The sequence below is a fragment of the Apis cerana genome, linkage group LG2, assembly GCF_029169275.1.
Source record: "Apis cerana isolate GH-2021 linkage group LG2, AcerK_1.0, whole genome shotgun sequence".
NCBI classification, from domain to species: Eukaryota; Metazoa; Arthropoda; class Insecta; order Hymenoptera; family Apidae; genus Apis; species Apis cerana.
The window spans coordinates 10217356-10232377 of record NC_083853.1 but is presented as its reverse complement, the minus strand read 5'-3'; the positions used below and the strand labels follow the sequence as shown (position 1 = coordinate 10232377).

Here is a 15022-nt window from a genome sequence, read left to right as displayed (position 1 = left end):
TTATAATTAATAAAAAGAAAATTAGTCGAAGTCGTTACATACTATCACATTTTATTCATAGTGCACGATAAGAAATTTTTTAAGTAGTAATATAACTTACGTTATGGTTCATTAATTTATAGATTACTCTGGATACCTTGATATTCAAATTCATATTTATAATAATGTTAACTTTAATCAAGTCTTAATTATAATATTAATATAAATATAAAGCAAAGAGTTTCTATTGTTAAATAAGTAAACAGGTTATGATCAACATCTTGCGTCGCAAATCACTGTTGAATATATATGTTATTTTACTTACAAATAATTAGTTTGTAAATTATTATTAATTAAAAAATAATAAGTGTTTCTTTTTTGTAAGGAGAGGATACATACCTATATCAATTTTTTATTTTTATCACATAAGTGTGAAAATGATATATTAAATATTGTTTGTTAAATAATTATTCAGATTGGAAATTATTATTATTTCATAATATTTCACACATTTAATATAATTATTTCTAAAATAAATACACGAAAACATAATTTAAAATCTAAAATAATTTTTGCAAATATTATATATAATAATATATACAATATATATCTTTTTGAAATATTTAAAAATTATGTACATATCAAATTTATTAGAAATTATTAAATATAATAATGTAATGTATACAATATTTGTATTTTTTATATTAAAAATAAATGTACATTGTAATTTTAAAAGAGAAACGATGAAAATATTCAATTGATATGTCCCGTCTATGATCACACGTCAAGAACAAGTATAGATAAAGAGTGGAATTAGTAGGACAAGGATAAATATAAAGTAAAAATTAGGAAATTAACGCCATCTCTAGAATGCCGCAAATGAAACACAAGGAGAGTAAATAAAAAAAAGTAAATAATAAGAGAAGTATAAAGATAGAACAAAAAGTGTAATAAAAAGTAACTTCTAGCGCCATCTTTTGAGTGTGAATATATTGTTTAAAAAAAAATGTTTTTTGTCCTCGAGAGATGGCGCTAATCTATAATTCTTACTCTACCTTATCCTTGAAGAGATGTTTTTGAAGAGATGTTTTTAATATTCAAGAGATGGCACTGATGATCAATTCTTACCTATCTCTATCCTTCTTTTATTTGCTGTTCCTTGTCTTTTTGTGTTTCATTTGCGGCACTCTGGAGATGGCGCTGATTTCCTAATTTTTACATTATCTCTATCTTTGTTCTACTATTTTCTCTCCTTGTCTATCAATTAGTTCCATTTACGCTCTAGAGATGGCGTTAATTCTTGAATTTTTAACCTATCTATCTGTCCTTTTCCAATTATTTGCTCTTCTTGTCTATACTTATTCTACAAAATAAATGCGTTCAAAAGACGGGTTTGATATTTGATTAACTTTCGTTTTCGTTACCCATTACTTATTGATTAAAAATCTTCAGCAATTCTATTAGTCTATTCGATATCTTTTTGCATATTTATTTGTCTTTACTATTATTTTATTATATTTTATTTATTTTATATATTTAAAAGAAAAATATAATCTTGACATGGCATAAAAAATAATACTAATATTATATCATAAAAAAATTGGAAAATTGGAAAATTCAACAGTTAGAAAATGAATTAATTTTAAATAAACTGTGACATGTGCTTAAAGAGACTAAACGAACTGAGGAAATTGAATCACTTAAGTACTAATCAATTTTCTTGATATTTACAAAAAAGACCATCATTGTTTCGCCTATTATCGGTTTAGTTGTCGACGTCATTTAATTTAGTATTGCAAACGAGATCATTGCTGCTGATCAACGCGATAATGACAAAATTACTCTCTTTGTTCCACGAGATAAATGTCACTTTCAAGGTCTTTACCAACAATATCCTTCAATTTTTCTTCAACTTACATTTTCTAATTTTCTTTTCTAATTACTTTTCCTTTCACTCGCCTTTCCTTTTCATTCGAAAATAATAAAAAAAAAAGGAAAAAAGAAAAGATAAAACTAATAACATATGATCGAAAGTTCAAGCGACAATATTTTTCATTTTTTTCCTTTCTCTTAAAAATCATTCATCTCGAAATCCAAATTCATCAGATTATCCCAACAATCCCATTAATTATCGCGTGTTCACGTGAAATGAGAGACTCGACAAATAAACTCTTCAGAGATATCCCAAACTTTAAGAAACTTTTTTCAAACTTCAATTATTAATATACTCGATCCACTAGTTACGTCTATTTCCCTAATTTTACATATACAATAATTTTACGTACAATAATTTCTACATTTTAATATCTACACTTTTATCTTTTTAATATAATTTTATACTCTAATACCTGTCAAACTCGCGAAGCATTGTTTGCCTGCACGTGGCACGATCAAGGCTACCAGTACTATAATATTTCAGAAGGTAATTCGTTCGAACAAATTTGTTATTATCGACGGAGATGCATCTGAATCGCGGCTTAGCCGAGGCAACGACGTATAGAAACCTGTCCAAACGAACCATCATCGAGGAGAGAAGTTAGTTTCGATGGAATCACGGCACGAACTTCATTCAAGTGGCGTTTCTCCTAGGTCAGTTAGGTCCCTCGATTGCCCTCTTATTAATACATTCGCTGGTATAGTCAATGATTCACGAAGGACGGGTCAAGCTAGTTGCAACGATGCGTTAACACCGTTTAAACCTCTCCCCGATTCGATTCGCCGCCGATTATGCAAAATTTCTTCGCGAGGATCGCTTCGTGCGACCTAATTTCCACCCTCTCGTCCTTTCTCGTGTTTCGAGAGCGAAAATCTGGAAAGAATTCATATAGCTTTATAGGCTCGACGCAATTGTTCTTGGATAATTATTCTTTCGTTCATTGATGAAAATGAGTTCTTGGATACCTTTGTTTCAGAGAACCGTCCATCAATCGATGGAAAAATGGATTCTTGGATAATTATTTGTTTCAGAGAATCATCCATCAATCGATGGAAAAATGAATTCTTGGATTATTATTCCTTCGTTTCTGGGGGTTGTCCACTAATCGATGGAAAAATAGATTCTTGGATTATTATTCCTTTGTTTCAAGGGATTGTCCATCAATCAATGGAAAAATGGATTCTTGGATTATTATTCCTTTGTTTCAAGGGATTGTCCACCAATCGATAGAAAAATAGATTCTTGGATTATTATTCTTTCGTTTCTGGGGGTCGTCCACTAATCGATGGAAAAATGGATTCTTGGATTATTATTCTTTTGTTTCTGTTGTCCACTAATCGATAGAAAAATAGATTCTTGAATTATTATTCCTTTGTTTCAAGGGATTATCCATCAATCAATGGAAAAATGAATTCTTGGATTATTATTTCTTCGTTTCAAAGAGTCGTCCACTAATCGATAGAAAAATAGATTCTTGAATTATTATTCCTTTGTTTCAAGGGATTATCCATCAATCAATGGAAAAATGGATTCTTGGATTATTATTCCTTTGTTTCAAGGGATTGTCCACCAATCGATAGAAAAATAGATTCTTGGATTATTATTCTTTCGTTTCAAGGGATTGTCCATCAATCGATGGAAAAATGGATTCTTGGATAATTATTCTTTCGTTTCAAAGGATTGTCCATCAATCGATGGAAAAATGGATTTTTGGATTATTATTCTTTCGTTTCAAAGATTCGCCCATCAATCATCAATGGAAAAATGGGAACACGACCATTGATATCGTTTTGAACATTCATGTAAAAAAGGACAAATATAGAATTAAATCTGTGCTGAAACGTCGGTCTAAGAAGCCACAGCAATGGCGCTTCGAAGATACCAAGGTCGCCGAATTCGATTAGTACATTCAGAAAGCTGTCATCCTACTGAAAATATGATTTTGGAAATCAGACGTTCAAAATCTACTTCGACGATCTGAATACACGTTCGAGAAGAATAATGGATGGCTATAATTGATGAATTATCATATACGTACGTATAATCTGCTGGCGAATCGATTGAGCATCCCAGAGATAAGAAAAACACGAGCAGATTACAAAGTTTCACGAAAGAAATTGGATAATCAGACAATCAGAGCAAGAAAGACTTTCGATTTATCCTATAAAGTAATACTGTTGAACAAGGGATTATAAAATACACGAATTGTCGCGTTCCACATCCTATCTATAGATCTGGAAATAAAATGTTTGAATAAAATGTGGTTCTCGAGAAATCTATCGAGAAATTGATAAACGAATTAATTATTCTTTCTATAATTCGGTTTGTTTATTTTATTTATATTTATCTTTGGTATCTTTATTTTCCAGCAATAATCCACCGATTGCATTCAGTTTATTTGAAAAACTAATCTCACTTTGAAGAGCGTAAATATGTACTATATGTATTCGAACAAATGATCCGTTTCGATTACGTTCGTTTGACGTTAGCCGATCCAGCGCAGTACGAGTTGAAAGACGCGTGGACAAACTGTTTACAAAACTATCGTCAACAACTTAGCTTAGAATTTTAAACGATCATTAAGTTACATCAGCTATAATCTAAAATTTGCTCATAAGAGATTTGATTCTTTTCCTATATTATCAATCGTATAACGCAATGATCCAAATTCTCGAAAGAGAATTAATGTTTCAAATTAATACAGAATCTAGTTTCTCTCGTTCGAAGTTCCAAAAGTAAAAAGAGACACTTCATTGTTCGAAAGTCCAAAAAAGAAAAATACTCTTCGACCCTTGTACACGTCAAATTCGCGCGGCAAAGCGTGCAAAAACTGTACCCCGTCGAATTAAGAAATTTCGATACGCGGACGATCGATCTGGAACGCGGAATTTCCTTCTCATGTCTCGATGAAAAGAACGCGGAAAGAATAGAAAATGGAGTAGAAGAATGGACGGTAACGCGTCCCGATACGTCGGTCGTTGACATGCGAGGTAATTGGCCAGTTTCGTGTTAACGGGTCGCGGAGGGTCCCGTGATGACCCCGATTCACCGAACCACCGTATCAATTCTCTAAACCTATCACCGCCGCCACCGTGCACCACACACACGCTTTATTTTCCAACTGGAAAGAGAGAGCAGGCTTCGGTAAATTGGAGCTTGCTAATCGTAAGAAGAGGTCAGTAGTGCAGTTTAGCCACGGTATAAGAGCGGCCCCAACACCGCTTTACCCCACTAAAGTAGTTGGAACGTTGCACGGTGCCACCATGAACGTAGTGCTGAACGTAGTGCCATTTTTCTTAGGTAAGCCACCGATCACAGGGCCGAATCCATCATTCGTTCCTTTTCGTTCCTTTTCCCTTATTCCTCCCGCCCAAGCCCTCCTCCACTCTCGAACTCGACTCGGAACAAGCATCGTCGATTCACCTCGTCGTCCATAACCTCGATTAATTAAATCCAATCTTCCCTCCGTCCATTTCGTTCTCCCTTTACACTTCCCTGCTCTCCCACCTCCTTCAATATTTCGTACAGATCGCGACTCCGAAAGCTTCCTCCCTGCTCTCCTCCATGGACGGAAAGTCAAAACTATAAAGATCTATCGCGTCACGCGACACGAGAGAGGCATAATCCATTCGATTCCATTCGAACCAGCCCCAATCATTCAATCTCGCGTTCACGTGGGCGAGGCGGAGGGGGGAGGGAGATGCGATCGCCGCTGCGCGCGCAGTCCCAGTCCACTCGAGGGAACGGAAAAACCGCGAGGACCGTGGAACGTGAACCGAAAACCTGACCGTCCCGCGCTATTTCTTTCAGCCGCTCGTGTTTTCCTCGAAACCCCATGGATGCACGGGCCCGAGTACACCTTCCACGTCCAAGTGAACTCGACCGCGATCCCGGAGGAAGGTAGCTACATAAGCATCAGGTTGAACGTCGCCTCGAAATTGGTGTGCCAGCCGAAACGTTTCCACGCGTTGACCTGCCATTTTCGCGAGTCGAAGGCGGACAGTTACGTGACGGAAAGTTTGGACCCGGATGCGCCGGCGATTCCCGTGAGCCAGGTGTCGAGGCAGGAGGCGTACGAGATCAATCAGGATCAGTTCGAGATCAGGTTCACGGAGCAGGGATTGGACAGCCTGGTCGTGAACGAGAACGTGCAACCGAGGGAATTGGACATGATCCGGGTGATCGTTGGACAGTTGAACATAGGCGCTCTGGTAGGGGAGTACGATCGAACGTTCGAGCTGATGGAAAACTTCACACAGGGGGAGTGCGTGACCATGTTCACCGTCGAGCGTAACACGGTCGCCGGTTTGAGCCGCGCGGGTCGCGATTATGTTTTGGAGACGGTGTTCGGGCTGAAGGACGGCCAATTGGTGGAAATCAGAAAGATAAGGAATCTTCACATGTGCACGCACAACGTGCCCTATTTCTTCGGGAGCGCGGAGGGTATGAAACAGATGAGCGACGTGGTGTCAACTGTCGTGAGTATATTCTTCGATCGATTTTTCTTTTTTTTTCTTTTTTTAAAAAGCCGTTACTCGCAGAGCTCGTCGGAAAGTCACATAGCGATCACCTCGACCGAGTTCATATCCGGGACCACGAACGTGATAACCACCAGCAAGGTGTCCGAGGGGATGGTTACGACCCTGTACGAGAACATAAGCGTGAGATTGGAATCGATATTGGCGGCGAGCGACGATCCACCGGAAGTGAAGGATCCGGAGCTGGCAAGCATGTTCATAGGTAGATGGCTGATGGAGAACTCGATGGAGGAGGATGATGGAGACTCGTCGTCGTCGTTGGAGGTTTGATTTGGCGGCCTTGAATGACAATAAAATTCGAGTATACCACTATTGTTGTAAATAGTGTTATAAGTGTTTGTCGTTCGATTCTGTAAATAATAAAGCGCTCTTTCCTTTGTACAAATAAATTTTGTACAGTTTTTTCCTCCTAATCGAAACAGTGGAGACTAATCGAAACTCGGGAAGAACTTATCGATGAAAGTTTTTTATTCGATATTATAAGTAAATATCGTAGCATCGTGAGGGCTTATAAGCGTCCAGTCCATTCACCAACCACTTGAACGTTACTTCTATAAACTAAATATAGCTGTCAATTATTTCTTTCGAACGGCACTTTGGAGTAGATTAAATAATCGTTTGAATCGTCTTCGCTTTCGATTTAATCTTAGTCTTAATCTTAAGGAAGAAGAGATTGGAAACAAAGCGTTTTTTAATTGCGGCAGACGGTTTTGAATAATTCGATTCGAAGGAAGCAAGGATCTTATCGTGTCGCGCATTTGGATCGATCAGCAGTGAAGATACGCGGCGTTTAATTCGATCGGCATAAATCGGCGTTCTCGAAACGAGGAAAACAAATCCATTTCATTACTCCTTTAAAATTTTACGCGAACCCGAGACACGCCACTTATTTAATCAAATCGTTTCATCGCGATGATTGAGACATAAAAAGTTAACGCCATAGTCAAGTTTCAAAGCAGCCATAGAATTTTTTCCCCGCAGTTTAAACTGCGTCGAAAAATTCGACTTTAGACGAGGCCATTGTTAAATTAATTTCGCGTAAAGGAAAAGAAATGAATCGTTCAATTTTTATAATTGAATTTAATAATGGAAAACGGACTTGTGATCAAAAGTTATTATATTGTATTACATTGCGTCGATTGAATGAGAGATTCGATTTTGGCTTATCAATATATGAAGCGTCAATGTAATAATAAAGGGAAAAAATCTGCGAATAAAATAGTTTGCAGAAGGAATTATTTTTATTGTTGTTCATATTTCTATAGATTTTTTTTTCCTTCAAAATAGTTCTACTTTTGAATGAAAACTTCATCTCAAACACTTTTTAATAATATAATTAAGATCGAAAGTGAATCTTAATTAGTGAATAAAATAGTTTGCAGAGCGAGTTATTTTTGTTATTGTTCATATTTCTATAAATTTGACATTTTTTTTTCTTCGAAAGAATTCAAAATGGTATTCCACTTTTGAACGATTATCTCAAACACTTTTTAAATAGACCGAAATTTTGACAATTTCGATCTTGAAATGATCTTTCATATGATTTTACAATGATCTTCTATCTTTACTGCCAAATGAGCTCGATCCTCGAGTCATTCTTCACTCTCGAACATGATTATAATGTTCAAATTTTAATACAATACAACCTGGAATTGAAACAAAAAGATAAATTTTCGTTCTTCGTTTTAGAACCCGGTTAAAATCTCGTCTAAAAGGCGTGTCTCGGCCAGAACGATCCGAGAACTGATAGAAAATGATATCAGACACGTGAAACGATACGGAAGATGTCTGCAGGAACCACGATACGCACGGAAACGATCGTTAATGAAATTATTTTCAAGGAGATGGTAATGGATCAAGTTATCTGTCGTATAAAGAGAAGACAGATAGAACGCGATCGCATCAGTCGTCTCAGCAGGAGCTTTCCAACATGTTGATAATCATTCTGCCATATCTGTTGGGTACGTACCTGTGTGCTTTCCTTTCTTCAACTTTTATTCCACGAATGAAACATTCATCGATCACATCTCCTGTATCTTTTTCAAGAGGTATTTCATATTTAATTTTTATACAAGGTAAAAATATTTCTTGCGATCGATAACACATATAATAATTTTTCCAATAAAACTTTGAGCTCAAGTTGAAATTTGCTCGGTATTATCACGGCGATAGATCCACAATCTAAAAAGAGACGATGCTTATTAAAAGAACGAAATTGTGAAAATTCATCTATCTCAATTATACACAACTCCAACTCGATATAAAGTCATATTTTATTTTATTATATTAATAACATTCTTATCTATCATCTACAAAATAACCATTACACATTATTAATTCCTATTCGATGAAAAACTATCAATTTCAAACTGCGATAGAGTTCGTGATTATTCAACGCATTAATAATCGCAGCATCGATTCTATACACTCTGGAAGAAGGAATGAAGATTGGATTGTGATTAATACGAAAGGAAACATCTGTTTTCACGCATATTTTTTAGCGTGGTATTTGTTGCATATATTAATCCTATGATTCAATTCAATACCTCTTCTATTCTATAGTGTGTCGTGACAGGATCGTCGACAAAGCGTCTGAAACGAAGATCCTGTCCTAACGAAGAACCTTTCTTACCCCTCATGCCGCCTCATCAGACTTCTTTTCAACGGTAGACGCAGCTTGTCTCATCAGTGATGGGAAAAATTTAATAGTTGAAGTTACGAATAAAATTATTTCCATGAGTTACTTCGATAATTTATCGTTCAAAACCAGAGTTGGGCCTATTAACCTATTGAAAAAATAAAAATCTGGTTAAAAATCTCGAGTAAAGCAATTACTCATTAAAATGCTCAAATAACATTTATTCGTAGCTATTATAGTTGATATTATTTCCGATTACTATTCCGTTTTGAACAATAAATTGTATTGAACTAATTTTATTCGTATATACAAGAAACAAGGCACGAAGAGCGGAACTACAATACTCAAAGCTACTACTTTACTTTTAACTACTTATTTTTTCAACGTAATACCCCTGCTATAATAATTGAAATAATAATTAGATCACAGAAAAAAGGCGAATCAACTACCAGTAAAATATTATTCGAGCATTTTAACGAGTAATTACTCGAACCACCTATATTTTTAACTACTCACTCAATACCCTCCCTCTTGGGTCATCTTGCCGCGTGTCATCTCCCACTCGTCTCCCTGTTTCAGCGGCACGCGTGCCCAGCCACGAGGCCACGTACCACGACGATTCCGACTGGCGACGTTACGGCCCCGAATGCACTTACGACGTGTTGGTGAACATGTCGCTGTCCAACATCGACATCCACGACGAGAACACGATCTGTTCCATGATCGCGTTCGAGCTCAAGTGTCGAGCGAAAGGAAGCGACACGTTGAACTGCCGTTTCTCGAAAGGAAGGATCGTGAGACCCGAGGAGGAGAGATGCTCAAGAAATTTCGTGTCGAGCGACAGGTTGCTCTTGGACGAGGAGCCGTTCGAGATCAGGTTCAACGCGAGAGGTATAGAGAATCTGGTCGTGTCGAGGGATATAGCTAGGTGGAGGTTGGACATGATGAGGGCGATCATCGGCCAGCTTAACGTTGGCTTCGAGTTGGGCAGCGAGTACGATCGGTTCGTCACCATGGAGAACTCTAGCGTCGGGTACTGCGAGGTGGAGGTGAAGGTGTCTAGGGCGGGGTACGGAGGGGAGGACGGTGGTGGGGGGGAGTTCGAGATCGCGTTGGAGCCTGAACGGGCAGACATGGCGCCCTTGAGCAGGGGGAGCGTTCAGATCGAGAAGGTGAGATGGCCGAAAAGGTGCCCGAACAGGAAGATCTACTTCTTTGGAAATCACCAAGATTTTAGCTTCGGTAGCAAGGATATTTTCATGGACATGGTGAGGATTGGATCCATGCTTTTATTGGACAGATTTGTTATTGTATTTCGATTCTTTTTTACCTCGTTTCGTTCGCAGATCACCTCTGTCAGCCGTATGTACATCTCGAGGAGGGAGATGAATTCGTTCACGGAGTCTACAGGCGTGATGAGAACGTTGAACAGACCTGGAACGATGAATTTGCATCAGAGGATCGGTTTGTCTTTGAAAAGTATAAATCCTGCCCGAACTCCAATCCCAGAAATCGTAAACCCAGCGTCTACTAGCTTGTACGCGTACACCAATTTGGAGCGAATTCCCGAGTAAAAATGGACATTGTCTTTGACAAATGCATTTGTAAAATAAAATTTAGGCATTACATTTTGATCGAAACGATTTAATTCTCTCCTTTTAGGATATTTCAATTTTAATAAATTTCAAACGATTTAATTATTACAATTCTAGTGATAGTAATAATTAAATAGCGATTTCGATCCTCGAACGAAATTTAAATCTTTCGTTCTTTGCTTGCTTTATTGTATTTATTTGTCTAAAATGGATATCGTGAAAATAGATTCGTTTCTATCAATGGATTCTATCCTTGAATGGTAAACCGCGAAGTAGTTTAAGGTTGTCAAATATCTGGCTTTCATGGTTGAAACGAAATTATTCATACATATATATAATACTCGAGTTGATCAAGCCAAACTCTTCTATTTGATATACGAAAATCAGTTCGCATCAATTTGGAATGGATGATCGAGAATGGCTGAGAAAGTTGACTTCTTCGAAGAATATTATTTTATGTAGATGAATTTCTTAAGAAATTTCTTGTAGACACAAGTCTCTTATATTTAGATATAATTTAAATATGTATTTTCAGGTTAAAAATCAATGGTGTATGCAATGGTTGTGACGATGAGTTTAGTTAAAAATTAATGCTTAATTTAAATGTCATTCAACGTGTCAAATAAATTGCTATAAATTGCTATAAATTGCTAGAAATGATTTTTTATATTTTTAGTTGTATTGTAAAATAGTAATTTATGATGCTCGTGGAATCGTATGATATTTCCATATTGTATGTTAAGAGAGAAATTATATTTTTTTAATCGTTCTTAGATCCTGAGAAAAAAGACTATCTCCTTTAAAAATTGATTGAAAATAAATATTAGGGAATTTTTCTCATAAAATTTAACATGAAAAAATTATTGGAAAATTATTTTTCAAATGTTACCATTTAAATTAATGTTAATTTATTTATATATTGAATATATCGATATTCAATGAATGTTAAACGTTGAATAAATTAACTAATTGTAAATCAAATAAATTTTAAATGAAATTTTTAAATTCTAATAATTAATGAACGTTAGAATAAATTCGATCATCATAATTTTATTCAATAAATATAATCAATATAAATTACCTGTTGTTATTTTTGTCTCTCTCCAGCAAAATAAATAAATATTCTTTCAAAAACAAAACAACAAATCAGATCGATACTCCCTTTAATTTCTGCATTGCTGCATCTGTTTCCTCTTTAAAGAGCAAATATTCGCGGCAAAAAATGAGAGATGTTTCAATTTTCAGCAATGTTGGCAAAAATAGCGAAACGTCTGTGTTTTACGGAAGTTTTCGCGATGTATCGAAATGGTAAAATCGAACAAGCGTCAAAGTTTGCACGTTTAAGACATTTGAATGAACGAATTAATAAAAACCAGAATAAATAATCTTCCTTTTTATATCTTTAAACTCCTTTCTAAAATTCTTCTTAATATTCTTTCATTGTTTTTCTTTTTAAAGAATTGAAAATTCCTAGAAAAACGCAATATTTCTCGTCATTGCGCCAATCAGCGCTTAATTATCTCGTTTAAGATTAAAAAGGAAATAATCTATCATGATATATATATATATACAATTGAAGTTCGAAAATTTGCAATTACGATAACTAGAAGAATTAACAAGCTTGCTTGTGACTAACTTTCATTATTTCTATTACTTGGTTCCTTTTCCGTTTTATAAATCAACACTTCTAAGATTGATCAAAAAAATAAGAACGATTCGTTTCGACCGAATTATTTATTTTCTCAAAAACTGAGAGGAAGGGAACAGAGAGCAATCGATAGAATGTCAGTTCAACAACTCGTTGTCAAAAGCGACATCAGTCAGTTAAACGTGGCTGGTTCGCGCCTCGAGAGAGCAGTTATATTCGACTGTCAAACGCACACGCAAAGTGTCCTCTTTGAAGTTAATGCATAAAGCTTGCGTGCTGCAAAGATTTAAGCTTTATCATTCAGAGAATTCAAAAAAGTACGCTGGACGTAAAACGTAGAGCATCGAGGGAAAAATTTTTATCTTGTCCTCAATTAAAATACGAGAAATACGAGAATAGAACGATCTCTCTTAATATTAAAATATATTATAAAAAAATATTTGCGAAACGATTGCAAGATCGTTTCTGAAGATCAGAATTTCATGATCCGTTCGAGCCACTTCTAGAAAAATAAATAATGCAAACGAGGCAAAAGTGGCCTCTTTCATTAGCCACGTAACGAGTTTAATAGAATAACACACTTCGGCAATACGAGCCATTCATAATACAGATTACGATCGTTGAAGTGTCAAATGGGAGTTAATTCGACCAGTTTCTAGTTTCTTATGAATCACATCGTTAATCGAATAATTTTATTCCCGATCGAAATGAATCGGACACTCTTTTAATTTAACTAAAAATTAACTCGTCGCGTATTTGATTTGACCCGAAATATACCTCGTCACTCTGTAATTTTGTATTCAATTCTTCATTCAATTCTTGTAATGTTATATCGTTTCTTTCGTATTTTATTGCAATCGAAAGAAAAAAAAAGAAAATTTCCACAGAAATTAATGCAAAAGAAAAATTTATCGAAAGAATCTTTCCAATCAATGCAATATTTTTTATTTCTATATTATTACATCATTATCGCTCATTGCTCTCTACTCTTCGGACTAAAGTAAAAAATTGTACGTCAATCATAATTTTTCAAATAAAATTCCGTCGATTCTAAAATTTTCCATTTCGACTATTTCTTAAAACCAACTCGTCTAATCGTGAAACTTTCAAAGTGATGTTTTACGCGCGTACACGTAACTTGTACGTAATATACGTGCACAACTACGCCGCAGACAAGGATTGCATCGAATTGACGGACGCAAGCGCGGTCCGAAGAGGCTAACTTCGTCACATGGTGCCCATTATTCTTTCCACAGTGGCCACTGCTATAAAGGAGGTTTCGACCGCAAGAAAGCCAATTCGGTTAGTTAAACACGCCGCATCAACATGAACTTCATATTAATCCCATTCTTTCTAGGTCGGTAAGCTAATTAATCCGAATTAATTAAACTCTGCATTCTCTCACCTCCATCTTCTTTCGAAATCGCTTCGAAACAGTTTCTATTTTTCAAAATTCTATCTTGAAGATTGTGCTTTTTTGTATTCCATTTCCGTTAACCGAGAACCTAACCTCTAAAATTTAATTTTTTTTCTCTCATCCAGCGGCCAATATTCTCGTGGATCGTCCGAACGAGTGGATTTTCGGCCCGGAATACGTGTTCCACGCGAATCTCACGTATCTGTTGTCCGCCGACGTTCTAGACGAGCCACTGTTGATCATAAACGTGACGACCATGATGAGATGTCGGCCGGAAATGATTGACAGGTTATACTGTCGTTTCGAGGACGTGGCAATAGCGGAAAAGCATTATCCCGAGACAAGCAGCATAGAATATTCCTTTTTGATCGAATTCAGCCCGCGGGGCATCGAAAATCTACGGCTTCCAACGGTGATCGAGGACGAACAATTGAACATCATACGAAGCATCGTGAAAGAGTTGAGCGTTGGAACCGATCTGAGGGAAAATGTGAACTCGATGCCGGTATTCTTTGCAAGAGAGAGATACGCGTTGGGCGATTGCCCCACCTTGTTCAGCGTTTTCGAATACGATAAAGACCGGAATATGGTTGCACGTGGCCAGAGAGACGATGGTGGGGAGGAGGGGAAAAATTACGAATTACAAATTCTGTCGTTGCCGCAACGACGATCGAACTCTGTCGTCGTGATTGGGAAGACCATGGAGAGCAAGAGGTGCACGAAATTGCAGGAACCGGTCGATGGAAAATCGGAATTGAACGTTAAGATTGTACGTATCTGCGAGACAATTGTCGATTGGACGTAACGGAGAAGGATGATACGTACTGGTTTCTTTTGCAGAGCAAATCTACGAGCAAGATGCACGTGAGCGACGACACGTTCCGTAGTCAGACCGAGATGCACGTCAAGATGGTGAATCTAGCGGAGAGAGATTTTATCGTGCAGGATATATCGTCCGTGGAGTTGGTGGGCATAGAGCCTGCCAAAGAGCCGTTGCCATTTTTAAATTACGAGCACGTCGTGAATCTACGTTTCAGAGAAGGAATGAAACACAATTTAGTGATATAGAGGTCGAAGGTAGAAGAATGCGATTTTGTTTTAAATAAAATATGAAAGTATATATGATGTATTGTATGAAGTGATTCCACTTGAATATTAATGTATGATTTGATAATAAAGAAAAGAAATAAATTTTTTTTTTGTATACACGGATAACGTGAATTGTGGTGTAATAATTGATATCGAGTTTCCGTATTGTCCGTGATATCTTT

The 15022-nt window shown here is 36.4% G+C and overlaps 3 protein-coding genes and 1 long non-coding RNA gene across 6 annotated transcripts; 3 read left to right on the top strand and 1 right to left on the bottom strand.

Moving 5' to 3' along the window:
- Positions 1-4631: 4631 nt before the first annotated feature.
- On the top strand, positions 4632-6842 carry LOC107996913 (uncharacterized). Of its 2 annotated transcripts, XM_017055245.3 has the most exons (3): positions 4632-5215; positions 5726-6393; positions 6457-6842. In XM_017055245.3, the coding sequence occupies exons 1-3, from the start codon at positions 5179-5181 to the stop codon at positions 6721-6723; spliced, it is 972 nt and encodes a 323-aa protein (XP_016910734.1). In that variant the 5' UTR covers positions 4632-5178; the 3' UTR covers positions 6724-6842. The 2 variants fall into 2 exon arrangements, with proteins under 2 accessions (XP_016910734.1, XP_061927086.1); XM_062071102.1 differs by having other exon boundaries at positions 4652-5215; positions 5726-6842.
- Positions 6843-7672: 830 nt separating this feature from the next.
- On the bottom strand, positions 7673-9832 carry LOC107996918 (uncharacterized). The gene is made up of 3 exons (XR_009828825.1): positions 9608-9832; positions 8423-9239; positions 7673-8099 (listed from the first exon to the last, which is right to left on the bottom strand). It is a non-coding gene; the product is annotated as an uncharacterized LOC107996918 (long non-coding RNA).
- On the top strand, positions 8262-10725 carry LOC107996917 (vitellogenin). The gene is made up of 3 exons (XM_017055248.3): positions 8262-8414; positions 9671-10359; positions 10438-10725. Exons 1-3 carry the CDS (start codon positions 8384-8386, stop codon positions 10663-10665), a joined length of 948 nt encoding a protein of 315 aa, XP_016910737.2. The 5' UTR covers positions 8262-8383; the 3' UTR covers positions 10666-10725.
- A 2722-nt stretch (positions 10726-13447) lies between these two features.
- LOC107996698 (uncharacterized) lies at positions 13448-14972 on the top strand. Of its 2 annotated transcripts, none has more exons than XM_017054869.3 (3): positions 13448-13691; positions 13877-14520; positions 14592-14972. In XM_017054869.3, exons 1-3 carry the CDS (start codon positions 13661-13663, stop codon positions 14817-14819), a joined length of 903 nt encoding a protein of 300 aa, XP_016910358.2. In that variant the 5' UTR covers positions 13448-13660; the 3' UTR covers positions 14820-14972. The 2 variants fall into 2 exon arrangements, with proteins under 2 accessions (XP_016910358.2, XP_061927087.1); XM_062071103.1 differs by having other exon boundaries at positions 13518-13636.
- Positions 14973-15022: the final 50 nt, after the last annotated feature.